General features: G+C 53.9%; 2 protein-coding genes across 11 annotated transcripts; both read left to right on the plus strand.

Moving 5' to 3' along the window:
* Window positions 1-4,194: 4,194 nt before the first annotated feature.
* Window positions 4,195-13,427, plus strand: LOC308585486 (very long-chain specific acyl-CoA dehydrogenase, mitochondrial-like). Of its 10 annotated transcripts, none has more exons than XR_014007429.1 (21): window positions 4,195-4,285; window positions 4,727-4,842; window positions 5,280-5,343; window positions 5,662-5,734; window positions 5,837-5,901; window positions 6,364-6,555; window positions 6,865-7,009; window positions 7,285-7,414; window positions 7,500-7,625; window positions 7,873-8,071; window positions 8,156-8,260; window positions 8,384-8,470; window positions 8,994-9,056; window positions 9,171-9,272; window positions 10,145-10,242; window positions 10,655-10,727; window positions 10,851-10,982; window positions 11,880-11,952; window positions 12,335-12,407; window positions 12,550-12,872; window positions 13,223-13,427. XR_014007429.1 is itself a non-coding variant. In XM_081191169.1 (21 exons), exons 2-21 carry the CDS (start codon window positions 4,772-4,774, stop codon window positions 13,358-13,360), a joined length of 2,085 nt encoding a protein of 694 aa, XP_081047295.1. In that variant the 5' UTR covers window positions 4,195-4,285; window positions 4,727-4,771; the 3' UTR covers window positions 13,361-13,427. The 10 variants fall into 10 exon arrangements, 1 of the variants encoding a protein (XP_081047295.1); XR_014007431.1 differs by having other exon boundaries at window positions 9,174-9,272; XR_014007432.1 differs by having other exon boundaries at window positions 6,421-6,555.
* Window positions 13,428-20,549: 7,122 nt separating this feature from the next.
* Window positions 20,550-26,435, plus strand: APOD (apolipoprotein D). Its single transcript, XM_081192137.1, has 6 exons — window positions 20,550-20,676; window positions 21,174-21,261; window positions 23,616-23,748; window positions 24,018-24,139; window positions 24,767-24,855; window positions 25,805-26,435. Exons 1-6 carry the CDS (start codon window positions 20,565-20,567, stop codon window positions 26,038-26,040), a joined length of 780 nt encoding a protein of 259 aa, XP_081048263.1. The 5' UTR covers window positions 20,550-20,564; the 3' UTR covers window positions 26,041-26,435.
* Window positions 26,436-27,312: the final 877 nt, after the last annotated feature.

A 27,312-nucleotide genomic window follows, 5' to 3' on the forward strand; every position in this document is an offset into this window, starting at 1 on the left:
GGCCCCCTCTTGGGTCGGGTGGTGGAGTACCTAGATTTCAAATAAGGTTCTACTAGCGGAAATGATTAATCTCAGCCAGTTTTATGACTGGAGACTCAGGGAAAACATGAATGAATGCTAGAATGAACACTAGAAATTGTATGAAAGTGGTTTAATTACAAAAAAAGCCAAACCAAGGATCACACACATTAACCAAAGAGGTACCAGGTTGCAGTGCCTGGACAAGCTGCGAACTGCCATCATTTCCAAGGCACAGGGTCACGGGGGCAGAATCAGGTCTTGGGAAATTACAGATAGCTATCAGAAGTGGAAATGGGACAAAAGGACAGCTATCAATGCACCAAGGAGGAAATGTTTAACACAGATAAGGTAAAGGGCAATTACTGTGATTGGATGTGAAAGGAAAACCTTAACGATTGCAAAAGGTGAAAGATGAGCAGAGACTTGTCTTTCTTGCTTGGTAGGTGGCCAGTCAAGCACACACATTTCTGGGAAACACCACATCTTTCTGTGACATGGTGACGTTTGTATTACACTTGTGGGAGTGGATCTTGGGGTGGGGGGACTGAACTTTTAAAAGAAGCTGCACCCTTTCTCTGGGTCTTTTTTGCTATTTCAGATTTGGAAACAAAATAAAGACCAGGCTTTTCATATACTTTGGAAGCAGCTAATTGCTTTGCTCTGACGGACAAGCAGGCCTTGCAGAATCAGGAGTCCCTGGAGTGAGGGGTGGGCTGCAGCAGCCCTCCCTGTTTTCCTGGGTTCAGGCATGGGCTCAGGACCCAATCAGCCTTGGTCACCCCAATGGGTGGCCTGGATGGAGAGGCTGGGGCAGAGGGAGGATGACTCTGCTTCTGTTTCTCTCTCTCTCTCTGCGGCCTTTGATGCCTCTGATTCCTCATGGACCGGCTTGGGGGATGTACAATTTTGCCATGGTTTGTGTTCCTCTCTGTTCTTCCTCCTTTGGCCAAGACTTCCCTCTGTTCTTCTCCTTTGGCCAAGACTTCCGCCTTCTGGAAGAAGAAGCCTCCTAGACGGTCCCTGGTTTGTTGTAGGTGCTCTTCCTGCAGAGAGCTGACCACCTTGACCCCTGCTTCCCTTTTTACACCCCCCACCCCGTTTGGGAAGCTTCCTCTGTTGCACTTAGATCAGCTGGTGTTAGACTCTCGTGGCAATTGCCTTTGTCTAGTCCTACATTCAGTCTGATAGCCCTGTGGCTCCCAGTCAGCTCAACAGCACTTAGCATCTCACACCAGCTCCTAGCTGACTCTCACAAAAAAGGCATGGAAGAGGGGAGAGGGGAAGACATGACAGAGGGGCATAAGGTTATACCTGGTGTGGGGAAGGTGGACACAGAGAAGTACTTCTCCCTCATAATACTAGAACTGAAGTGAATGGGAATTTAGGACAGACGGAAGGCAAGACTTCTTCGTGCAATGCCAAAACTCTGGAACTCCCTCCCACCGGACGCAGGGATGGCCACCAACTTGGATGTCTTTAAAAGACAATTGGACAAGGCTATCAGGGGCCACGATCCACAAGGGCCATTTTCCACCTCCACTGCCAGAGGCAGTATAGGAATGCTTGTTGTTGGGGGTGATAATAATAATAATAATAATAATAATAATAATAATAATAATAATAATAATAATAATAATAATTAATTACTACTATTAATTTCTACCCCAGCCACTCTGGGTGGCTTCCAACAAAATATTAAAACATCAGTCATTAAAAACTTCCCTAAACAGGGCTGCCTTCAGATGTCTTCTAAATGTCAGATAGTTGTTTATTTCTTTGACATCTGATGGGAGGGCATTCCACAGGGCGGGTGCCACCACCAAGAAGGCCCTGTGCCTGGTTCCCTGTAGTCTCACTTCTCGCAGGGAGAGAACCCCCAGTAGGCCCTGGTTCCCTGTAGTCTCACTTCTCGCAGGGAGAGAACCCCCAGTAGGCCCTCGGATCTGGACCTCAGTGCCCGGGCTGAACGATGGGGGTGGAGACACTCCTTCAGGGATACTGGGCTGAGGCCGTTTAGGGCTTTAAAGGTCAGCACCAACACTTTGAATTATGCTCGGAAACGTACTGGGAGCCAATGTAGGTCTTCCAAGACTGGTGTTATGTGGTCTCAGCGGCCGCTCCCAGTCACCAGTCTAGCTACCGCATTCTGGATTAGTTGCAGTTTCCGGGTCACCTTCAAAGGTAGCCCCACATAGAGCGCATTGCAGTAATCCAAGCGTGAGATAACTAGAGCATGCACCACTCTGCGGAGACAGTCTACGGTCAGGTAGGGTCTCAGCCTGCGTACCAGGTGGAGCTGGTAGACAGCTGCCCTGGACACAGAATTGGCCTGTGCCTCCATGAACAGCGGGGGGGCCAAAATGACTCCTGGGCTGCGCACCTGGTTTTTCTGGGGCACAGTTACCCCATTCAGGACCAGGGAGTCCTCCACACCCGCCTGCGTCATGTCCCCCCAAAACAGTACATCTGTCTTGTCAGGATTCAACCTCAATGTGTTAGCCGCCATCCATCCTCCAACCGCCTCCAGGCACTCACACAGGATCTTCACCAGTTCTGATTTAAAGGAGAGGTAGAGCTGGGTATCATCTGCCTACTGATGAACACCCAGTCCAGACCCCTGATGATCTCCCCCTGCGGCTTCATATAGATGTTGAAAAGCATGGGGGAGAGAATGGAGCCCCCCTGAGGCGCCCCACAAGTGAGAGCTTAGGGGTCTGAACACTCATCCCCCCCCACCACTTTCTGAACACGGCCCAGGAGGAAGGAGCGGAACCACCGTATAACAGTGCCCCCAGCTCCCAGCCCCTCTAGACGGTCCAGAAGGATGTTATGGTCGATGGTGTCAAAGGCCGCTGAGAGATCCAGCAGAACTAGGAAACAGCTCATGGGGAGGTCATGGGGAGGAGAGCTGCTGCCTTTGTGCTCCGGTCCTGCTCACAGACCTCCCCCTGAAGCATCTGGCTGGCCACTGTGAGAAGAGGGGGCTGGCCCAGATGGGCCGCTGGCTGCAGGGAATATTCTGCACCGGCTGAATTGCTGCCTTGCAGGCAGCCATTTGAAAAGCACTGGCGGCTCAGGCTGAGCAATCCTGCTGCTTCCTTTGAGGCATCGCAGGAGGCCCTGCAGCAGCCATGGCAGAGCCTTGCACCCAGCCGGCCTCCCAGGGATCCCTCTCGACCAGCTGCCACCCAGCTCAGCCCCAGGAAGACTTGAAGACCTCTGCCCCCTGCTGGCCTCCTCGCAGCACGCCTGGCCAAAACAGGCCGCCTGCAGTCATGGTGGGCGCAGAGTGGGGAGCCCCAAGTGGTGGCGGTGGGGCAGGCACCCCACTCCCCTCTTTGGCAGCAAGGTGCTCTGCGCTCGGCAGTGTCCAACAAGTCAAAATAACCAAGACATCTTCAGCATTTGGAGATTCTCACTATTAAAGTCATAATGAAGTCACCCAGCCCTACTAAGAAAGCCTCTGAGCATGTGCAAAGCACGCCCCACCCCACCGTAAGTGGAAGCAGCCCTTGATAACCGAGGGAAAGAGCATGGGGGGTGCATCTGTGGCCGGGGGCAAGAGAGGGGCTTTCTCAAAGGCTCCGTTGAGATTGTGGCAGAGACCCAAGTCAACCTGGGAGCCTCCTGGTGGCAGGTCAGGGTGCCCTGACCATGACCCTCAGTGCCTCTGGGTGCAGCTCCTGGGACACTTCATGGAGTGACAGAATCACTGTGATTGTAGAGTTGGAAGGGACCCCCAAGGATCATCAAGTCCACCCCCATGCTGGTTTGCAGGGAATATTTCCTCTTAGGAATTGGCAGGCCCCAGTGCCAAAAGGGAGGGTGGGGCCTTAACAGGGCAAGAGGGCCTTCTCGGTGGTGGTATCCGCCCTGTGGAACGCCCTCCCATCAGATGTCAGGGAAATAAGCAGCTATCCTATTTTTAAAAGACATCTGAAGGCAGCCCTGTTCAGGGAAGCTTTTAATGTCTGGTGTTTTATTGTGCTTTTACTTCTGTTGGGAGCCATCCAGTGTGGCGGGGGAAACTCAGCCAGATGGGCAGGGTATAAATAAATAATAATAATAATAATAATAATAATAATAATAATTATTATTATTATTATTATTATTATTATTATTATTATTATTATTATTATTAAGATGACATCACAGAGCTCTGTGACATTACCCTGGAAACGGTGGTGTCACACTGAAGGAGCACAGCATGGCTCCCCAGTTAGGGCTCCCCTCCTCCTCCTCCTCCTGCTGCTGCATTTTGTAGGTAAGTTGGGCTCCTTGCTTCTTGCTCAACTTGCCTCTTCCTGGAGGGAACTTCTGTCCTCAGCTGCTCCCACAACAGCGAGACTGAGTGGCTCCCCGTGGTGAAGAGGCCAGGCCCCCCAAGGGACGGGTGCTGGGTGGCAAGTATCAAGGCAGGGCCACCCCTCACTCCATGCCCAGCCTAGCGGGTGCCAGAGACCAAGCCCAGCAAGGAAATAATAATCTCCCCCTTGCCTGGCAGGGGGTGAGAGGGGCTGCACAGAAGGGGGCAGGAGTAGGGGCACAGGAAACTACCAGTGCAGACCACTGGGTCCATCTAGCTCCATGCTGCCTTCACCGACTGGCAGCAATGGCACCCCAAGATTTTAGGCAGGGGACTTTCCCAGCCGCCCCTGGAGATGCTGCCAGGGACTGAGCACAGATCCTTCTGCATGCCAAGCAGGTGCTCTGTGCCACTGACCTCAGACCACCTCCCCAAGCAGAGAGGATGTTGCGCCTGATCCAGCGAGGGATGGGGCTCAAGTGGTGGAGACAGCTGTGGGCCAAATCCAGCCTCAGGTATGCCTGGCACAGCAGAAACAAAGGCGGGGGGGGGGGGCAGAAGCCCCTCTAAGTCACCGCAGGATGATGGAGGTGGAGGGGGCTCTGGGCCATGTGCTGTGGGGGAGGGACCTGGCACAGGGGCTGCTGGTCTTGGCAGGGCACCACAGAGTGCATTGTGGGATGACCGGCCTCACATAACCAGCATGCTTGAGTCGGATGAATGCATGAAGGGGTTAACGCCATAGAGTCAGCTGTCCTGCCAGGCTTAGCTAGCTCACTCCCCCCACCTTGGCAGGTGCCTCAGTCTACCTGAGAGGTTCAGTGGGTCCAGAGGTCTGAGCTGGCTGCTGCATCTCACTGGCTTCATGGGGGCCAGGGGCTGCCTACCACACAGGCTGGCGGGGGGGGGGGGGAGGGCTGTCCTCAGTGATTTCCTGCCCTTCCTCTCCCAGGCTGCTGCCTCCCTCCTATCTTGTGCCTGACCAGAAGGTGAGCTATTCCAGCCATGCCAACAAGGTGAGTGCGGGCTGTTGTCACTCAGCCCCCCTGCTTTGCGTTGCCCCCGCCCTGCGTGAGGCTGCCTGGGACTCCTTTTGGCTGCCCCCACCCTGAGAGAAGGCACGCTGGGCAGCAGGTGCTTTGGCAGGAGGTGGGAAGCGGGTTCAAGGCGGCCTTGCGGCTCAGGAGGGGACCACTGAGACGGGAAAGCATCCCCTCCACAAGGGGCATGGAGGGAGAGAGGAGGGGTCCTGCACCCACTGGAAGCTGCCAGGGCATGAGCTCTGTTGTGCCCCCCAGCCCCCCCCAAACAGGAAGCATCGCCTTTTCTTTCAGGAATCAACATCTTTTGTCACAAACATATTCAACGGGCACCTGGCCCCCGAGAACGTCTTCCCTTTCCCTTCAGGTAGGAGCAGGAGCCGCCTCAGCCAGCAGGGGTCTCTGGGGTGGGGGTGGGGTGAGGGGTTTGATCCTCCTGCTGACCCACCCGCCGCTCTGCCCCCTCCAGTTCTCTCCCCGGAGCAAGCGCAGTCCCTGCAGGCCATGGTGGATCCCTGCACCCGCTTCTTCGAGGTGAGTGAGGGTGAGGAGGCCTGCACTTTCCATTTTGCCAAATTAAGCCAGCAACCATCTTTGGGTGCCCTGGGCAGCTGTGCATAACAATATTGGGTGGGCATCTGAGAGGGCACATCTGGGCACTTGTCCACACAAGAACAAATCCTGCCCTGGAGGGAAGCGTATAAAGCTGGAAAAACATTGCTCAGACATGCAAAATCCGGCAAAAGTATCATTTCCCACCTTTTCAGATTTCACTTTTGAAATCCTTTAAAAAACAAAACCTAATTCTTCCGTCTTGGGTGTTGAGTAATTTGCCCCTTAGATCCTTGACTCCAAATGTATCCACAGCTGTTAACTTGGAAAGACCCTTCGGATCAGAAGACAGCTCTCTCTTTCCCCCTTTTTCTTTTGGGCAAACCCGTCCTAGAAGGAGGCCTCTTGTTTAGGCCAAATCTTCCCTGGAACTCCCTGCCACAGGAAAGGGGCCTTAGGGGAGGGTCTGCCTTTGCTTTGTTCTTTTCAAACGGTGGGCAGGAAGTGAACGACCCAGCTGCCAACGAGGAACTGGAGAGCATCCAGGAGGAGACCCTGGCCGGCCTCAAGGACCTCGGCTGCTTTGGCCTCCAGGTGCCTGAGGAGCTGGGGGGCATCGGGCTCACCAACACGCAGGTGAGAGGGACTGATGGGGGGGGGTCCAATGGGACTCTGGGGAGGAGGAGGTCTTTGATATAGGGGGGGGGGAGTGAGGCAGAGAAGGGGCCAGAATTCCCCATTCGTGCAGCCCCTGCCCACGCAGAGATGTGGGAGCATGGGTGGGTGGTGGGGTGGGTGGGTGCGCACTGATGCTCCAGGTGTGATGGGCCAAGGGGAACTCATCTCCCTGGGGAGACCCCTCCTCCATCTTTGCCTTGTGGGGCTGGGTGAATCAATGGCTGCCTGCCCCGCGTGATGCCAACCTCAGAGCAATTCACCCCCCAGTATGCCCGCATGGTGGAGGTGGTCGGGATGCACGACCTCGGGGTGGGCATCGCCCTCGGTGCCCACCAGTCCATCGGCTTCAAGGGGATCCTGCTCTTTGGCACAAAAAGCCAGAAGGAGAAATACCTGCCCAAGTTGGCAACTGGTAAGACAACCCCCCCCCTCCCTGAAACGAGACCTGCGGGGCGGCGAGGGCAGCAGCGCTGTCGGAAGCCCAAACCAGGCAGGGGGCGCGGGCGGGAGCCGTCGGGTCTCCTTCCGCCGAGCAGCCGCAGGGGTGAGAGGCCAGCCTAGCCGACGCCCAGACGCCCGGGGACGGCGCGCCCAACCTCGGAGGGGCGCTGGCTGCCTCTGAGGGTCCCGGGAGCCCGCCGGCCGGGTCGCCCCGTCGAACGAGCGGCTCGTCTCTCCTTGCGCCAGGCGAGGTTTACGCCGCCTTCTGCCTGACGGAGCCGTCGAGCGGGTCCGACGCCGCCTCCATCCAGACGACGGCGGAGCTCAGTCCCTGCGAGCGCTATTACACCCTCAATGGGGGCAAGATCTGGATCAGGTGAGGGACAGATCCGGATCAGGACCCCCCCCCCGGGTGGCGCAGCGGGCTTCCCCGCGCACTCGCTGACTCCTCTCGGTTCCAGTAACGGCGGCACCGCCGAGATCTTCACGGTCTTCGCCAAGACGCGCGTCAAGGACGTGACGACGGGCGAGGAGAAGGACAAGATCTCGGCCTTCATCGTCGAGAGGGCCTTCAAGGGCGTCACCAGGTGAGCCCCGCGGGGCGAGAGGAGCACAGGGAGATGCCGGGACCGGCGGCCACGCTCCGGGGAACTTGGGAGGAGGGAATAGCCTCGGGACGCGGGCAGAGTGCGCTTCCCTCGCCCCTGGGTCGCCGCCACCGGCGCAGGAGCCTCAAGGGACGCGGCTGGTTGCGCCGTCGGCTGCGCGGGGACCGGGCTGGAGCCGAGCGCGCCGCCCTGCGCCCCCGAGTCCTGAGCCCCGCTCTCCCTCTAGCGGCCCCCCGGAGCAGAAGATGGGCATCAAGTGCTCCAACACGGCCGAGGTCCACTTCGACGGCGTGCAGGTGCCGGCGGAGAACCTGCTGGGCGGCCGGGGGCGCGGCTTCCAGGTGGCCATGCACATCCTCAACAACGGGCGCTTCGGGATGGCCTCGGCGCTGGCCGGCACCATGCGCGGCGTCCTCCGCAAGGCGGTGAGCGGGGCTGCCGTCGGGGGGCCGGAGCGAGGGAGGGAGCCGCCGCGCCCGCGCTGAGGCCCTGCCCCGACCCGCCCGCAGGTGGAGCACGCGGCCAGCCGGCGGCAGTTCGGGAGCGCCCTGAGCCGCTTTGGCACCATCCAGGAGAAGCTGGCGCGCATGGCGATGCTGCTCTACGTGACCGAGGTGAGGGGGGGGGCGTCTGGCCCGACGCCTGAGGACAGGCCCTGGGGGGCGGGAAGAGGCGGCTGCGCCTTGGAGGGATTCCACTGCCGGGTGCCCAGCGGTGCCTCTGCCCGCCCCTTCCAGGCCATGGCTTACGTGCTGAGTGCCAACATGGACATGAAGGTGCCCGACTACCGCCTGGAGGCCGCCATCAGCAAGATCTTCGCCTCGGTGAGTGGATGGGTGGGTCCACTGGCGGAGGAATGGGAGTGCGGAGGGAGCGGACCACCCCCGGCACCACTGTTCCAGTAGGGTGGCATCATTGTGCCCCCGGGATGCTCACCACGCCCCCGCCTGCTCTCCACCCTGTAGCAGAGGATGCAGCTTCGCCACTGGGTGGGTTGGTGGGGGGCCTGTCTCTCCAAGGAAGCCAGGCCTGCTCTCCCAAATCTCCATCCCTCAGCCCACCCTCTCTGCTAGGCAGAAACTGATTGGCCTCGCAGGGGGGTGGGGCACGAGTTGGGGGGGCTGGGGGGCACCCTCTTGAGTGCTTGAGGAGGCACTCCTTGACTCTGAATTCCTGACTTGCCCCTCCCTGGCCTGTTAGAAGTGCTGCATCCTCCTGACCCGTTCCCTGTTGGCCTCCTGCTTCCGGCCCCAGAGGAGGCACCTGTCTGGCCAGCAAGGCCTTTGGGGTGGTGGCCCCAGATCAGCTGAGGCTGCCCTTGCTGCCTTGGGCTGTTTCCATCCACAGGAAGCAGCCTGGACAGTGACCGATGAAGCCATCCAGATCCTGGGTGGGATGGGCTACATGAAGGTCAGTGCTCCTGCCTGGGTGGCAGAGGTGGGGGGCTTGCAGGGGCGGCTCCTGTTGGCCCCAACCGGGCAAGAGTCTCAGGCCAGTGGAGGTGACCTTGCTTCCTTTGGCCAGGAGACGGGAGTGGAGAAAGTCCTGCGAGACGTGAGGATCTTCCGCATCTTTGAGGGCACCAATGACATCCTCCGCCTATTTGTGGCGCTGGGGGGCATGAAGGTGAGCCCCCACCCCTGCCTTTCACCAGGGCCGCCCTCCCACTGGCCCTGACACCTCGTTGGCCTTCTCAGAATTCACTCAGCCTCTCCTTGGCTGTCACAAGTGTCAATCAAAGCCCTCAGGACGCGCCACTAGATGGCAATAAGAGCACAAGAAGCTGCCTTCCTGGGGTCCATCTAGTTTAGCACTTCCTACACTGACTGGCAGCAGCAGCTCCCCAGGATTTGAGGCAGGTGTTAACAGAGAAATCTGAGGGCTCCCTTGGACAAAAAACAAGGACACCAGCCAGGAATACCAGAGCAAAACAACAGGGGACACTCCCAACAATACCTGGAAATGCTGCCATGGCGGATGGAACCCAGGACTTTCTGAGTGCAAAGAGGGTGCTCTGCCCCCTGAGCCATGGTCTTCTGCCTGACTGCTGCTGGTGGCTCCCACCCTGTGGAGACTGGGAGAAAGCACTCAGAGGCCCCCCAGGAGTGAACCAGGAGCCCCGGCAGATGTCCTGGACAGTTGTCCTTTTGCCAGCACCATATTCACTCCAACCCCATGAGGTCGGCCGCCATTTGTTTTGTTTTCTAGTGGAGGCTGAGAAGCCCAAAGGAGTTCGTAGCAGAGCTTTCTCCCTGACCCAGGTCAGAATCTCTCTGGCAGCCCTCCCTTGCTGGGCTGCCCCTTCTTCCATGGCTTGTCCGTGGGTCCTTTGTGGGCAGGAACCTTAGAGGAAGTTCCCCAGTTCATGGGCTGGAGCTGCCCTCTACTCTGCTCCAGGTTGACCCAAGACTCTGGGGGAAACCGGAGGGGTGGGGTGCCCCCCTCCCATCTCTTTCACAGAAACAGCCTTGGGGCTGAACCTCTCTCTCTGCCCATAGCATGCTGGAGAGGAGCTGCAGCGCCTGCAGAAGTCCCTCTCCAATCCGGTGGGGAAGGTGGAAGCCCTCTGCAAGGAGATTGTCATGAGAGCCAAGCGGTGAGGAGCATGTCTGGGGCTATTGGGGGGGCTGTGAGCCCCCATGTCCAGCTTGGGGGCAGAAGCGGGTGCCTGGGGTGTTCCTCTGGTCTGAGGGGGAGTGGGTGGAACTGTGGTCTCTTGGGCTTGCCGATTGGAAGGTTGGTGGTTTGAATCCGCACGACGGGCTGAGCGCCTGTTTCTCTGTTCCAGCTCCTGCCACCCTAGCAGTTCGAAAGCATGAAGTGCAAGTAGACTGGAGCTTTTACCGTTTTTTACCCTCTGGTCTGATGCAACAGCCAGGAGTGACAGCCCACAGACTCCCTGGTTTGCTCTCCATCAACCTTCTGATTTCTATCTTGAATGTCCAACTGACAGTTCTGTTCCTCTTCCAAGTTCTGCACATCTCCTTTCCTTTCTCCTTCCACTGCAGGAAAGTTGGGCTTCCCAGTGGCCTCTCTCTGCAGTGTGATGTTCACCCAGACCTGGAGGACTGCGCGACTCTGGTGAGACATCATGGTGGGATAAAAAGGAGTTTGGAGCTCAGCTGTGATTGGTTCCATGTGCTGGCAAGGAAGCAAACCTTGGAGATGTACAGAGCTATGTACACAAATAATCTTTGTGTGCAGACACTTGTTACATTACCAGCAAAAACTGGTCCCCTCCAAAGCACCAGGTCCCCCCTTGCGCCTATCCTGAGATGCTGTTGCAACTTTAGCTCCTCTTTCCATTGTGCCAGTGAAGAGGACACCCCAAGTCGGGTAAGCTTTTTGGCTCAATGACCCACAGGATCTGGATCAGCCTCAAGGACCAGATTTGACATGTGGTTGGGGCTGCCTTAAAGCCCTTTGCAAAAGCACTCTTTGGAGCAGCTTTGGGCACTTTCTCTAAGTGGACAGTATGTGGTGGTGATGGTGGGGGTCTGTGTGGCAGATAGCAGAACGAAGCCAGTAAGATACAGGCTGATCTTCCTGCTTCTGCCCCTGATTGTTTAAGAAGGACAGAGCTGCTTCAGAGAGTGCTTTTGCAAAGGGTTTTAACTCCTGCCTATCAGCTGATGAGCAGAAATTGAATCCTGTTGCCTTGGCTGTGTGATCCAGTTCCCTGTCCTCCCATCAGCTGACATTCCCGGTGACATCAGCTGACGGGCAGGTAGGCCTGGCGTGAGAGAAATGTGGGTCAAATGAGACCCCTTGGCAGGATGAAGTGGGCCCATGGATTGAAGGTTCCCCACCCCTGCCCTACGTGGGTGTCTGCATGGGGTGTTCTTCCAGAGCAGGGTGCCAGAGCCCCCTCCACACCTGTCCCCAGGTGGTGCCTGGAAGGGCAAGCTCCTCTCACTCCAGAGGGTCCAGAGGTGCCGGCTGCCTGAGAGGTGGATGTTGTCCCCCAGGGGTGGGGTGGGGGGCTGAGGCTCCTGACCCACAGGACCATCACTTTCCAGCTGGTTCTTCAGCCTGGTCTTTCTGAGATGCCATCTCTGCGCCTGTAGGTACTGTAAATATGCAAAGAGCAGCTGATGGAGAAACAGGGAGGGGCCTGTAAAGGAAGAGCTGCTGGCCCCCATCAGGACTATTTTCAGCCTGGGGGGGGCGGAGGGGTGTGGGCATGTGTGGACATGCCAGGCTAGCCCTGCCCTTTGCCCTTCCTCCGTCCAGGTCACCAAGGCCATTGATCTGCTTGGTGAAGCGGTTGAGAGTCTGCTGCTGAAATACGGAGCTGCAGTGGCAGGTACCCCCCCTGCCCCCCAACAAAAGGCAGGCCCTGCTTTGGACCTCGAGTCCCTCCCTGGATCAGGAGCCATGGGGAGCAGGGCCTGACCAGGCAGGGGAGAGACCCCAGCCTGGCTTTCTGAGGTGGGGCGTGGAGGCCTCTTGTCAAAGGTGGGGGGCCAGCCAGGCCCCACAACCTCCTGTGGGTGTTCTTGGGAAGGGCTGTTGGGGGGGCCACACAGTGGGGCAGGTCCATGGGTCGGGGGGGGGGGATAATCCAAGTCTGCCTGCAAAAGCAAACTCACCTCCTTAGCAATTTCTGGAGTGAGAAGCAGAGGCCAGGCCAGCTGCCCCAAATCTTGCCTGACGCCCCCTCTCCCCCCCCCCAATTCCTCCATCAGACCAGCAGTTCCACCTGAAGCGCGTGGCGGACTCTGCCATTGACATCTACGCCATGGCTGTGGCTCTCTCCAGGTAGGGAGTCTGCCTTTGCAGGGCGAGAGCAAAGGGGCCCACGGTTTGCCCCCAGGCTCTGTCCCCTGGGGGGCCTGTGTTGGGCTCTGGGCTCCCCTCCTGTGGGCTCTGGCCTTCCCTCGCTCCCTCTTTCTTCTTGCAGGGCCAGCCGCTCTCTTTTGCTGAAGCAGCCGGCAGCGCAGCACGAGGAGCTCTTGTGCCGGACGTGGTGCCATGAGGCAAGGGGGGTGGGTGGGAGGAGGACCCCCGCAGCCCCTTCCTCGGCCTGGGCTCAGCCATGTCCTCCCTCCGGCCCCTCACCCCCTTGGATCTGCCTTGGCCCCACAGAGGCTTCTCAGACCCAGACTTCCTCCCCCTGGCTGCCCCTCCCCCAGCCCCCGTTTCCTGCAGGGTGATCCATTCCTCCTCCTCCTCCTCCGCCTCCCAGTCCTGGGGCAGGAGTTGAGCCTTGCAGGATGTAACCAGGTGTGAAATGCTTCTCTCCTCAATTAGCCATAATTGCAGGGAGTTATTTGGGCCTCTCGCCAGAGCACCTGGCTGTGGCTCTTTGAAGCTTCCGCCGGCCTGGAGGAAGCCTCACTGCTGATGGGTCTCCCCCGGGGCCAAGGACAAGGTGGCTCACAGGGTGCCAGCCCCGTGCCAGCTCTTGCCCAGGCAGGGCAGCTGTGCCCTGGAAGGACCCAAAGCTTCCCTCCTTCGCCAGCTTTTCCCTGTGGGCCTGGCAGTGCCCTGGGTGCCTGTGGCTGCTGCCCTGTGTCGGGTGGCCGTGACCGGTCTCCCGCGTTGGTGGGTGACGCTCCTCCTGTGTCCCGCAGGCCTTCCAGCGCGTCCGCCAGGCTCTGCGGGAAGCCAATTCACTGGCCTGGGAGGAGTCCTTTGCCGGCATGAAGCTGATCTCCGATGCCCTGGTGAAGAATGGAGGCGTTGTGGCTGCTCACCCGCTCGGCTTCTGAGCTCCCGGGGGGCTTTCAGTCAGGGACTGGAAGGAGCTTGGCATCTATTAAAGCTGATTTAAAGCCAGCTGCCTCAGTTTCCCTGCTGCTTCCGGGTGCACCTAGCTCTGGGGTCTGGCTGGCTCCCGAGGGCTCTTCTCCGCTTTGGACAAGCACTCCTGACATCTTCAGCAGAGGCTGGATGGCCACCCTCCTGGGATGCTTCAGTTGAAATCCCTACATGGCCGGGGGTTGGGCTAGATGACCCTCGGGGTCCCTGCAAACTCTACAGTTCTAGGATTCTAAGACGGCCATTCAGCCTCTGCTTAAAGCCTCCAACGAAGGGCAGCCCAGAACTTTAACTCTGGAGCGTTCTCCGCAGGGCAGCCTCACTGGCCCATCGTGTTTCAGTCGGCCTTTCTGGTGTTTATTGGCTGTGTCCGTTTTCATGCATCTACTGTAAATCTTCTTTGCTGCCCTGAGAAGTGATGGAGACCCCTCTTGCCTCCCCCAATTCCTTGCTCTAGGGCAGGGGGTGACTTCTGGGAAGTCGAGTGAGGCTGCACAGCGATCTTACTCTAGGGCTGCCATATTCTGGGGATCAAAAACTCAGACCCCCCCCAACTCCCTCGCTCGCCCCCTCCCTGCTGCTGCCCCCTTCTTCCCTCCTCTCTCTTCCCTTTGCTGTCTTTGGCCTCCTGCTCATGATGGGAGGCTGAGCGACCCTGGGAAGGTCAGGCAAGGCCAGGCGACTGGGGAGACTGGCAAGGGGCCTAGCATGGCCCCCGCCAGGCTGCTCCAGGCCACTCGATGTCTGCTCTCTGTTCTGGGACACAGCGCATTAAAAAATAGTGAAAGAAGCAAAAGAAAAAAGAAAACCCCCAAAACCTGGACATTTAATCCAAAATGTGCTGGCCCCCCAAAACTGGACTTGTCCAGGAAATCCCTGATGTATGCCCCCCTGTCTTACTCAAGGGGATCCTCTTCAGCCCCTGAGGTCTCCAAAGGTCACGTTCCTCCTAAAGGGTCTGTGGAACCGGAGGCCTCATCCTGCCTGGTGCTCTTGCAACGTGTCCTGGACCCCAAGGAGCAAGGAGCAGATTTGCTTGTTGAACCACAAGCCAGGAGGGCTCTTCAGGGGGGGGGGGGGCTTGGATGCCACGAGGCGTTTGGCATCAGCACAAATGACCTGTGGCTTCTCTGTCCTTTGCCTGCCCCTTGGACAGTTGCACAGGCCTGTCCTGGAATCTGCAGCCGGAAGGAGATTCCCTCTCTGCAGCCGAGCGGAAGGAAGACAGCTGCCCGGGGCGGGGGGGGGGGGCCTTTGCCACACACAGTCAAGGGAAAACTTCCACTGCAAGACAAGAAGGGAAAGCATCTTGGGTCTGGTACTTGCCAGCACCACAAAAGCCTTCATCCAAGGCACAGAACAATACTGGTCACCTTGCCTTTTACGTAGGATGACAAATCTGCTCACAAACCACAGAGGACGTCCGGTCCCATCTCACCTGAGGGTGAGCCACCTGCTCTCATGAGAGCATTTTGAAAGGACCTGATGGGCTTGAGGAGCAGCATGAAAAGTTCCCCTCACAAAAGGACACATTTATCTACAGTTTGCACATGCTGCTGCATTATTACTCATTTTTTTGTTTATTAAGTTTCTATACTGCCTTCACCCAAGGATCACAGGGCGATTTACAGTATATCTGTAATTTGATGCCTTAATGTATTATTTATTTTGATGTTAGACAGCCTGAGCCTGGTTCTGGACCGGGAGGGCGGGTTGTTATTATTATTATTATTATTATTATTATTATTATTATTATTATCTACATTGTACATGTATAGATGCAAAGGTAGTATAGCTCTCTCTTCTTCCTCTCCCTTGCCTTTCAACCGGACCAGGACAGGCCTTCAAAGTGAGGACTGTCCTCCATAAAGTAGGACACCTAGGAGTTGATCATCCACCCAAGTGTGCCATGAGCCACCATTAATCTTCTGCAGCTGAGGAGTTGGGGCTGATTCTGCCTCCAGAAATGCGTTTGTCACTTCCTGTCCCTGGGACTCCGGTGGCTCCGATGTGCTCCTTGGAATGTCATGAATGGTTGTCACAACGGATGGCCATTAATTTTTCCAACACTTTTATCTGCCTGTTTCCATGTTGTTGCGAATTAAAATAAACTTCCATTAAGACATTAAAATGGGACGTTGCGTTTGCTATTTTTGTCCTGCATCGAGTTTTGACCAAATACGCCGTATTCCCCTTGAAACATGCCTTCTAGTTATTGGATAAAATAAAATGATCACCCAGCAATCCCATGGAAGCATCTTCCCTTCCTCTCTAGGGGGCAGAGAAAGAGCCTTGAGAGGGAGATCTCCTTTTCATAGAATCCTAAATTGTTGAGTTAGAAGGGATTCCAAGAGTCATCTAGTTTAACCCTCTCAATGCAGGAATTTCAAGTAAAGCATCCATGACAAATGACCTCCCAACCACTGCTTAAAAGCCCCCAAAGAAGGAGAGTCTACAATGGAGTCCTGTTCCACAGTCAACAGCTCTTGCCACCAGAAAGTTCTTCCCACTGCTGAGTCGGATTCTCCTTTCTTGTAAACTGAAGCCATTGGTTCAAGTCCTGCCCTCCAGAGGAAGAGAAAACAAGCTTGCTTCTGGACATGCAAAAAGATATTATATATAACGAGCTGCAAAAAAAATGTTTTTAGAAATTACAGTATTTGTTAAAAGTTAAAAGAAAAGCTTTCTTTTAGGCGTAAGCGTATTAAAGGATCAGAAATATCTCTTATGTATGCAACTACAGCAGCCCAAATGGTATATATGCTCAGAATTGGAAAGGGGGCACAATACCAACAAAGGAAGAATGGAAAAATATTTCAAAAAGATTGCAAATGCTTTGTAGTTTATCTGCAAAATTACTGTAAGCATATTAAAAAGTTAACAGTAATAGAGTAAATTCAGCAGTAACAGTTATTAGGCTATAAAATAGAAAGTGGAAATATTGGGAACAATTAGAATATGTAGTGGAAATGAAAATAAGGGGTGGAGGGAAGTCAAAACTACATGTGTGTTTTGTATTTGGTTTATTGTTTTAATTGTTTTAATTATGAAAATGAAATTTAGAAAAATGAAAACAAGCTTGCTCCCTCTTCCCTGTGACAGCCCTTGAGATATTTGAAGATGGCTATCATATCTCCTCTCAGTCTCATCTTTTCCAGGCTAAACATTCCCAGCTCCAACCATTTTTCATGTGGCTTCATAAGACCCTTGATCATCTTGGTCGCCCTCCTCTGCACACGTTCCAGCTTGTCAACATCCTTCTTAAATTGTGGTGCCCAGAATTGGACACCGTATTGCAGGTGTGGTCTGACCAAGACAGAAGAGAGAGGGACTCTGACTTCCCTTGATCTGGACACTTGACTTCTGTTATAGAATCCTAGAGTTGGAAGAGTCCCCAAGGGCCATCGAGTCCAACCCCCTGCCAAGCAGGAAACCCCATCAGAGCACTCCTGACATATGGTTGTCAAGCCTCTGCTTAAAGACCTCCAAAGTAGGAGACTCCACCACACTCCTTGGCAGCAAATTCCACTGTCAAACAGCTCTTACTGTCAGGAAGTTCTTCCTAATGTTTAGGTGGAATCTTCTTTCTTGTAGTTTGGATCCATTGCTCCGTGACCGCTTCTCTGAAGCAGCAGAAAACAACCTTTCTCCCTCCTCTATGTGACATCCTTTTATATATTTGAACATGGCTATCATATCACCCCTTAACCTCCTCTTCTCCAGGCTAAACATGCCCAGCTCCCTTAGCCGTTCCTCATAAGGCATCGTTTCCAGGCCTTTGACCATCTAAACTAGCCAAGTATTCTTGTACTATCTCCTTAGTTATTCTGGGCTGTGTTTCCTTTGCTGAATCATTTGCTCCAAATTCTTCAGGTCGGGCATTGTTTTCTTTATCGGAGAAGACTGAGGCAAAGAAGGCATTGAGGAGTTCAGCCCTTTCTGTGTCCCCTGTTTGCATTTCACCATCTTCTCCTCTTGATGCAGCTCTGTGAAGTTTGTGGTCCACCAAGACCCTAGATCCTTTTCACATGCACTACTGGTAAGCCTGGTGTCCCCCATTTCTTTTGAACCCCTGCCCTGATGTCTCCCATGACTCTTGTCCTGCTGATATTAGAACTCTGACATTAGAAGGACGGCAAAAGTGGGTGGGCCAGGGAAAGGACCCCACACCTTTCCTCCAGCCTTGGAGTTGAAGTCCTTTCCCTTCCTTCCCAATGGGAGGAAAATGATTTAAGGAATAAAAACAGGGAAGGTGTGGAGGAAGGAGAAAGCCCCCCCTCACCCGGGTGGAGAGAGTCTAAGCAGGTCATTGGCTGAGGCGGATGAAAGGCCTTGGGGTTCCCCCACCCACTTGAGGATTGCATGCTGAACCTCCTTCCTGCCCCAAAGCCATCCAAGACGACGTGTATCTTCACGAAAAGCAGAAAAGGGGAAGAGCCAAACTTGTGCACAGCTGCAAGGCAGAGAAGGACCGGAAGGCATCTGGGCTGGAGGTGGGGATGGAGACACCTGACCAGCCAGTTGACTCCTGCCAGGTGATGGGATCAGGTGACAACCTGAGTCTGCGAAGAATGAGGGTTGGAGGAAGAGGACTCACCTGTCCCTCTTCCCACTCCTGCGGCCTCTTACTCAAGGACACCGCAGCGGATTATATGGATGCCATTCCACTCTTGGGGCTAGTTGCTGCCGCAATATATAAATATATAAAAACAAACAAGAATGTGCTCTGCTCAAAATGCTAATGACTCTGAGCTAATTGGCAGGTGACACATTGCCTTGACTGTGTCAGGTGCCTGTCCGGACCTTGCAAGAGGAAAGACCTGGCCAGTCCTCCTGGGAAGGGGTATGAGGCCGCAGCAAGGGAGGGGCCTCCAGCATGCCAGGGGGGGTGCAGGGGTGCCAACTTGAATAAAATATTGGGGTGGCCCAGGTAAGTCCCACCCCACATAACCAGTCACAAGATGTGGCACGCACACAGCATATGAAGGACAATGCCCACCAACTTTGGGGGCCCCAGCCCCTCAGATATTTTGGGGGGGCTGAAGGGACCTTGGCCCCTAGGAGTGGGCTCCTATGGCTGGGTGGGATCTGCCTGGCCACTGTGAGAAAAGGATGCTGGTCCAATGGGCCCACTTGGGTCAGATCCCACAGCAGGAGCCCCCAGGGTCTTCTTGTGCTCTGGCTGAATTGTGCAAGGGGTGAGAATCCAGGTCACTGGAAGCAAGGAGATCCCTCTTGCTTGGGGCTTGTGCTGCTCTCAGAAAGGCAACAGGAGTCACACCCACAACAGACGTTTAATGCACATTGACAGCACTTCCCCAAAGATCCTGGAGCCACCCTTTACCCCCCACAGAGGGCTGCAATGCCCAGTACCCTTAACAAACTACAGATCCCAGGATTCTTGGGGGGAGGTCATGTGCTTTCGCTGTGTGGCGTGGATGTGATCTGGAGCGTGTGTGTGTGTGTGTGTGAGAGAGAGAGAGAGAGAGAGAGAGAGAGATCAGGGTGGATGGACTCCAAAGCCACAGGGAGCCCTCTGTGTCCGCGATGCAGACTCTGCCCTTCAGAGGCTCAGGTTGCTGTTCTGGGGCAAGGCTGCCTTGGGGAGGTATTAATCCGCCCCCGGTTGGGAAGGGCTCCTTCACTCAACACATAGTTAGACTAGGGAACTCACTCCCACAGGAGGCAGTGGTGGCCACCCAACTTGGACAGGAGGAGACGGCTCTCCATGGCTGCTGGCCAGCCCGGCTCTGCTCTGCCTCCACCGCCAGAGACAGCAGCGCTTCTGAATCCCAGTTGCTGGAAGCTGCAGGCGGGAGGAGGGCGCTTGGGCTTTGGGGCATCTGTTCATCCACTGTGCGAACAAGATGCTGGACTAGATGGCCTGAAACTCTTTTTAGGGCATTGGTGTTGCCAGGGGGTGCAGGGGGGGCAGTTGCCCCCCTAAATAACGTAAATAAATAAAAAGACTAACTGACCAATAGCATTGCCGATAACTCGGTTCTTCCCCGCTAACAAAGCCTGCCTCCCCCAAATAAATTCTGGCTACGCCCATGTCTTAGGGCAACTTGTTTCCTGTCTGGCTGGAGCAGGTAGGGCTCAGGGGCTGTTCCCGAGCCAGGGCAAGCAGAGAGTGAAACGGGCTGGCTTGTGGGCCATGCTCCAGTCGGCCCCCTGGCGCTCTGGGCTCAATTTTTTGGTTTTTAAACAAATACAAAAACCATTAAACTCTTATTCAGCAATACACTTATCCATTCTCTCTGGACCTACACTTACACATTCAACAGTCAAAACATATGACTTAACGTAACCTCTCCACTGAGAATACTGAGCAGTTGGTCCTGTATAAGGAGGTCTTGCTTTTGATAAATACCATGATCCAATAAAGGGGTCCACGTTTCTTGTTATGCCTTTAATTGCCCTCCTGTCTCTGATGAGATGCTCAGACATTGCTGTATCCCAGATATATTTTATTTTCCCGTGTGTTCAGGGGTATTTCAGCCTGGTTCTTCCATTGCTGAGCTATTGCTAATCAAGCTGCGGTCAGTAAGAAGCCTATTAGTTCACTGTGACACAGAGTGGAGCCTAAGTCTATGTCCAAGGTTAGGAGGGCTAAGGCAGGATCTGGAGAAAGGGGTTGGTCTGTAATTGTGGGTATAATGGAGAATACTCTATTCCAAAAGCTTTAAACATGAATAAATGAACCAAGCTTTCCACAGCCCTTCTAACATAGAGGAGAAAGGGTGTGTGTGTTAATTTTTGCCAGCCTGACTGGCATCCAGTGCCATTGGCCTTGAATGAGGCCTCCTGTGAGTGAGCAGAGATGGTCTTGAATGGGGAGTGGTCCAGATACCCTCCCATTTGTGATCTTCAGTTGGGTGGCCCAAATCTGATTCCCATACAATTCAAAGCCCTCTAGCGTCCCCCCGCTTCCTGATCTAATAGATTGCTGTATATTTGGGAAGCGTCACCCTTCAGGGCATAGGCTGGCCTTCTGCATAAGGATTCAAAGAAGGGAAGTGTGCAAAAGAATGAGCCTGAGCTACCTGAAACAGGTCGCGTGAGTGCCTTTTAATTTACCTTGCAGTTCCTCTTGTGAAATTGCTTTCCCTCTGGGAAGCAGGTCACAGATTGTGCAAATGCCGAGGAAGCTGGATGATCCAGGAACGGGACCAGCAGAGAAGTGTTTTGCTCCCTGTTCTCCACACCATCAGAACTGATCTAGTAAATGCATTGTCTGTCTTCCTTACCTCCTTCAAGGACCACGGTAAGAAATGGTGGCCTCTCATTAAAGGTGTGGGAGGGATGATCTTGAGTTGGACCCCAGGGTTCTTCCCTTGGGCAATGGGATCAAGGGTTTGATTTGAAAAGCAGCATAGAATAACATTAAGTTAAGACGCATTCCCATCCCTCCTTTTGTTCAATGTCGGTAGAGAGTTTTGTTGCTTCTCCTAGTTTTTTTGCTTCCTGACACAAATGCATTGAATCTTTAGCTGAAAAGGGGGGATGAGAATAGGCAAACTTTTTAAAAATACAAGGACTTAGGTTGGGGTCCATTTTCTGAAGCAACGACTGAGAAGACCGCTGGTGGTGGTGGGGAGGAGTGGCAAGGGCACTGGTGCCAAAGAGCCTGCCCTCTGGCTTGGCACCAGTTGCCGCCCTCCTTCCAGCAACAAAGGGATGAGTGAAAGGGGAGGAAGGTGTGGCTTGCCAGGGCAGGATCCTCAGCCCCAGAGAGGCTCATAAAAGGAGCTGCCCTTGCAGGGATCCTTTCCAGAGAGGCTGGAGAGCATCGGCTGCTGGTCTGCAGGAGGAGAGCTTTCAGCAGGCAGGAGACACCACCTGAGCTCAGGTAGGCCAAGACGGCGTCTCTTTGGGGTCTTCTTCGAAGGCTTGTGGAAGGCAGGCTCTCCATTCTGAGGGGGCTTCCTTCCCACAGGCAAGGGGCAGGAGCCTGGAGGGGCTTGGAGTTGGGCTTCTTTTTCATGCAAGCGTTGGCTCAAAGGGCTCAATATGAAGCCTTGACCCTCCAGAATTACCAACAGGGATAAATGCTTGACCAGCAGCTGACCCATAAATGGCCAAAGTTTGCTTGTTTATTACTATAATCTTTAGAATTTTTGTAAAATTATGGACAGAAGTTCAACATCACTCCCCTGAGAATTTGGTTACAATAAGAGGCTAAGCCTAAGTGATACTGAACAGAATTTTTCAACAAAAAAGAAAGAGAAAACAAAGACCCAAAAGTACAAATGTAAGGAGCCACGTTATGGAGTGGTTACAATACCATCAATTACATGAAATGTTTAGATTAGATAGAAAAACTGGTTTTTCCAGCCAAAGCTCACAAATTGAAAAAGAACTTCTACAAAACATAGAGAAACTTTAGTCCAAAATGTGTAATTTGTTATTAGACCGGGAACAAAAGATGAGCTTGTTAAAGCCTCAATGACACACCGGGCAATAGATATAAGACACAATATAGATTTTAACCTCTGGGAAGAACTCTGGAAAAGTGACTTGAAGTTTGTAGCATGTTATTCTTTGAAGGAGAACTACCTGAAAATGATTCACAGATGGTATTTAACTCCGAGTAGGCTTGCTAAGATTTACAAGACAGAATCAGATTAGTGCTGGAAGGGTAAAGAGGTGGAGGAAATGTTTTTTCATAAGTGGAGGACTTGTAAAAGGGTAAAAGAGTATTGGGAAATGATACATAATGAATTAAAAGAATGTTTAAAAGTACTTTCCCAAAAAAACCAGTCCTTTCTGTTGGGGATAATTCAGACTGAAATTCCTAGGTGTCAAAAAAGGTTATTTAGGGGTGCTACTACTGCGGCTTGTGTTTTGTTGGCCCCCAAATGGAAAACGAGCGAGGTCCCCACCAAAGAAGAAAGGCAACTTAAGTGGACAGAAGATGCACAATTCCCAGGCTTAACATATAGAATATGAGATCAGGAAGAACATACATTTAAAGAAGATTGGAAAACTTTTATTGGATATATGGAAAATAATTGTATACAGCTGAAAATGCTGGCAGCAGTGTAAACAAGTTTTGATGGATACAATAATGTAATACTGAATGGCATAGTTTTTGTAAAATATTCAGGGATTTATGATACGTAAAATGAACCATGGAAAGAGAAGAAGGGAAGCCATTGATATCTTAAGGATATTTTAAATTGCAAAACAGAAGATTTAATAGAAAATATAAATATAAATCTCTAATAGTCTGAAGACATAATAAAGTTGTCACAACTTTACTTCTTTCATAAAATTTATACACTGCTTTACTATAAAAAGACAAACCTCTAAATGGTTTACAAAAAGGACAAAACAATAACAGTAGCAATAAGAAAAATTAACAACAATAATTTAAGACTCCCCCCCCCCTCAGTTCTGCCAACCCAGCTTCTGGCTGAAGGGACTCGCAAGAGAGCCACTGTCTTCAGGGGAGCCCTCTCTGAACCCCCTTCCAGCCGCCATCCAGCAGAGACTCCCCAGAGGCAGAGGAGGCAGCTGGGCATGGCCTGCCCGGGGGAGGGTGCCCACCCATGGCTCTGCCCCGGAACTGGCGTGGTCTTGAGATGGGCTGGCTGCTCCTGGGGAGGTAATGAGAGAGCCCAGAGCGGCTGCAGACCCATTTCCTCTGCCTGGAAGCCACAAGAGGCTGCAAGTCTGTTCAACAAGGAGCACTTTTGATTATTGTAGAATCATGGCCATCTAGTCCAACCCCCGCAGTGCAGGAATCACAACGCATTTCTCCTCTCCCTCCCCCTTAATGGGTGGGAGATAAACTTTCTCAAATGAAGTAAAAAGTACATCTTTGGTGTAAGATTCTTTTCCAAAAAGTGATTCTACCTGCCCTATTGGTGATGTTATTTCTGAGCGTAAGGGATGCCTTTCCTTGCATGGCACTGCTGGTCTCCCTCTGCCCAGTGATATTTGCAGCTGCCCTGGGGGGTCTCGCTGGGTCTCCTGGCTGAGCTGGAGTTGTGAGCCAATGCATTGCCTTCTGGGCTTCTTGGGTCCCCCCCCCACCTTCTCTCCTCGACAGGCAACTGGGGATGAAGTTTCACCCCAGGCCCCTTTGGCCATTTCTGAGCCTTGCTCAATGATTGCCAGACCCATAAAACTGGAGAGTTGGCAGGGACCCCAAGGGCCATCTAACCCCTCCCTGACCCTTGTGCTGTTTTTCCCTGCCAGGAAGGGAGCCATGGCAGTCCACTGGGTGCTGCTCCCCTTCATCCTGGGACTCCTCGGCGGGACCCAGGGGCAAACTTTCCACATGGGGAGCTGCCCAGACCCTCCAGTCCAGGAGGGCTTTGACGTCAACAAGGTAGGAGCAAACCCGCCCTGACTCTGCCTTATTGCAGCCAAACTCAGCACTCAGCTGGACCACCAGGTGGTGGCGGGGGCGGCGGGGGGGGGGGGGCGTTTGAAGGTGGGGAGGGCATTGCCAAGGCTGGGCAGGGAAAAGCAGGGCAGAATGAGATTTCTTCAAGGCTACTCTGCGAGGAAGCCTGATCCACAGCGGTGCTTCAATCCACAGAAGAGGATGGGCAGAATATGGAGTGACTCTCTTGTGTGTCCCCTCCCCTCTCTCAGTATCAGGGGATATGGTACGAGATCGAGAAGCTGCCATCCAATTTTGAGAAAGGGAAATGTATCCAGGCACACTATGAGCTCAAGGAAAACGGGAAAGTGAGAGTGGTGAACAAAGAACTCCTGTAAGTATCTTTCTCCTCCTGCTTGGCAGGAGTTGGGGGTGCAAAGTGGGTTCTTCCTCATGGTTTGGGGAGCGGGTGGCTGGGCAAGAGCTGTGGTGCTCCTGCTGGGCTCCTGGGGGGCCCTCCTGCCCCGACACCTCCCTCTGGCTGCCCCGGCTGAGGGGTCGGCAGGCTTGCCTTTATCTAGGTGTTTTGGTGCCCCCTTCCAGGGCCAAAGACCCACCTGCAAAGACAGCTCACAAAGGGAGGCACAGAAGGTTTAAAACCTGCAAGATCAGGCCATCCAACAGTGGCAGTTTAAAATTATACATTTAGTTAAAACGAGAACAGGAATAGCTGCATCTCAAAGGCCTATTTTAAAAACACAGAGAGAGGGAACCAGGCGTGCAAAACGCAGGAGGGAATTGCACAGGGAAGGCGCCACCACCGAAAAGGCCCCACCTGCCTCCCACCAAGCAGGCAGATCTGAAGAGGAGGCCTGTGAATGCCACCGGGGCACAAGGGGACTGAGGTCGACTTTCTCCTGACACAGTTGCAGATGTGTCCATACTGTTCCTTGCTTTGTAAACTCTTTATTGTCCTCCGTGGGCTGCTCTTTACCTGCTGCACGTCTTGTTCTCCCTCCAGCTCTGACGGCTCCATCAACCAGATTGAGGGGGAAGCCTTCCAAAGAGACCACCATGAACCGGCGAAGCTGCAGGTCAAGTTTAGCTCGTGTAAGTAAGTGGGAGGCTCTTGGTTCACCCTGGTCATGGAGGATGGAGCTTGCAAGGCCAACCGTGGAGGCAGAATGGAATCTGCCCCGTTTCGGGGGTTTCTGCTGGCTACATTGTGGTTAGTAGTCATTGGCAATCCTCTTACTGCCCACTCCTCTTGGTGGACCATCCAAGTTGGTGGCCATCCCTGCCTCCTGCAGCAGTGAGTTCCATAGTTTAACCATGCACGGTGTGAAGAAATAGCTTCTTTTACCTGTTCTGGATCTTCCAACACACAGCTTCACTGGAGCACCTCCCTGCATTGACTTTCTCCACAATATTCCAAATTTGCCCCAAAGTTGTAACCATTCCTCACCAGGGGAGTTGTTTCAGCCCCTTGAAAATGGGAGTGGCCCCTTCAGCTCTGCAGCGCCCTTTGTGTTGCAGCGCAGTGTCTTCCAGCTGTGAGCATGCCTTAGATTTGGACAAGGGCCTCACACTATTGGCCATTTTCAATCCCTTTATCAATGATCTGCTTCTTTGGCGCAATGTGGCTTCTTTCTACCTGCCCTCTACCTGGCAAGGAAGCAGATGGAGGCCTCATTCATTAGAAACACACAGAGAGCCATTTCCTTGATTGCTGGCTGTGAGTTTGGCCACTTCATTCCCCGCTGCAAGGATACACCTATTATAAAGGCTGTGTTTTGCATTGTGATACAGTTTGGTGAAGTCTCTGCACTGCCCAGCTTCCCTTTGGGACGGCTGGACTCCGAGTCACCGGTGAACAGGCTCCTTATTCCTTTTGCACCGTGGGCTTCGTTGTTGCCCCGGACAAAAGGGAGGCCTTGTTGGGAAGTGAAGGGATGCTGCCAGGCCTCTCCTCTCCCTCCGTTTTCCTGCCAGCCAAGCCAGCCCTGGTTCTTCCAGCAGCTCTTTTGCTGATGGCAATTCCTGCTCCTTTCCCCTCCAGTCATGCCGGCAGCACCCTACTGGGTCCTCTCCACAGACTACGAGAACTACACGCTGATCTACTCCTGCACGAATTTCCTCTGGCTCTTCCATGTGGATTACGCCTGGATCATGTCCAGAGCCCGCCAGCTGCCCCCAGAGACTGTGGAGCACCTCAAGAGCACCCTGCATTCCTACAAGATCGACACGGCTCGCATGATGCCCACCGACCAGGAGAATTGCCCATCAGACATGTAGCCTGCAGAGCCCCAACCAGCCCTGGACTCTGCCTGCTCCTCCTCCCTAGCTACTGCTTTGTCTTGACCAGCACAGTCTTTGGGCTTGTGTAGTCTGCCAGCCCTCAGGCCACCGGGACGGGTGGGAAGGCCCTGCGCCTGCTGCCTTGTGGCACCCACCTCTCCTGGGGAGGACCTTGCTGTTGTGTCCTGCTGCCCCCTTCCACACTGCTGTTTCCGGGTTAAAATCTGTCTCAAGAGTAAAGCGAGGATCTTGGAGGAGGCTGCCACCTGACTGAGGTTGCCAGTTGCTTCCTGGAGGGTTGGGAACCTGGGACCACATTCCAAATTCTCTTGTGAGGAAACTTCAGTTTTTCTGCTTAGAATAAACTTGCCTAATCAAGCAACTTGCATCTATACAGCTCCTGATTTTCCTTCATTTATTGTGTCTTGCTATGGTGCTGAAATTGCGGGGGTTGGGGGTTGGGTCGCCTTGGAGTGAGAACCCCTCACTCCTTTGGAACTTGCACCTCAGAATTTCCAGAACCCCAAAGGGTGTGTTTGTTTCCGACCTCCTTGCAGCCTCTTTGCTGTCAGAGGCCGAGCCAAGGGTGGGTGGTTGAGATGGGTGCTGAGAGTTGTTGTCAGTCCTGCTGAAAAGCCGTGTCTAGACCTCCTCACTGCCGTTTAGAGGCAAACCATCTGGGCCTCTGCTGAGATGTGCATTATCTGGCAGCCTGCCTGGTAAAGTGACAGGCTGGGGGCCCAAGAGGAGTAAATGCCACAGAGACGGGGGCCAATTGCAGCCAGCTCCCCAACGGGCCCTTCTACCTGACGCCCCAGCTTTGCAAACATGGCCCCTGGTGCTGTGTTTTCTTGGCCAGGGGCTTTCTGGAGCTCCAGTGATAAACACAAGGCATACAAAATATGTAAAAACACCTCAAAAATTGAAGCCTTACCTATTTGCAATTTATTTGCAGTTTAGGAGGGACCAGTTATGGTTGAGGTAGTTACAGGTGAGAAATAACGGCTGCCCTGAAGCCACCCAGTGAGGATCAGGCCCAAGTGGAAATGTGCCCCCCACCCCTGTCATAAGCCTCAGTCTCATGTCAGAATTCATGGTTAACGGCTGAATGGGAAGCCAGTGCAAGCAGCAAAGCACAAGCCTCTGTTTAGCGTGGGGACCACTCAGGAGACGGTGGTTTGCTTCACTCCAGACAAACCACCGTCTGAAACCTGAATCCCTGGGCCTGGCTTGTTTGAGGGCAGCCAGCTAGGGACCCTCTACCTCCCT

The sequence above is a fragment of the Podarcis bocagei genome (genome assembly GCF_964188305.1).
Source record: "Podarcis bocagei genome assembly, chromosome: 4".
Taxonomy (NCBI): domain Eukaryota; kingdom Metazoa; phylum Chordata; class Lepidosauria; order Squamata; family Lacertidae; genus Podarcis; species Podarcis bocagei.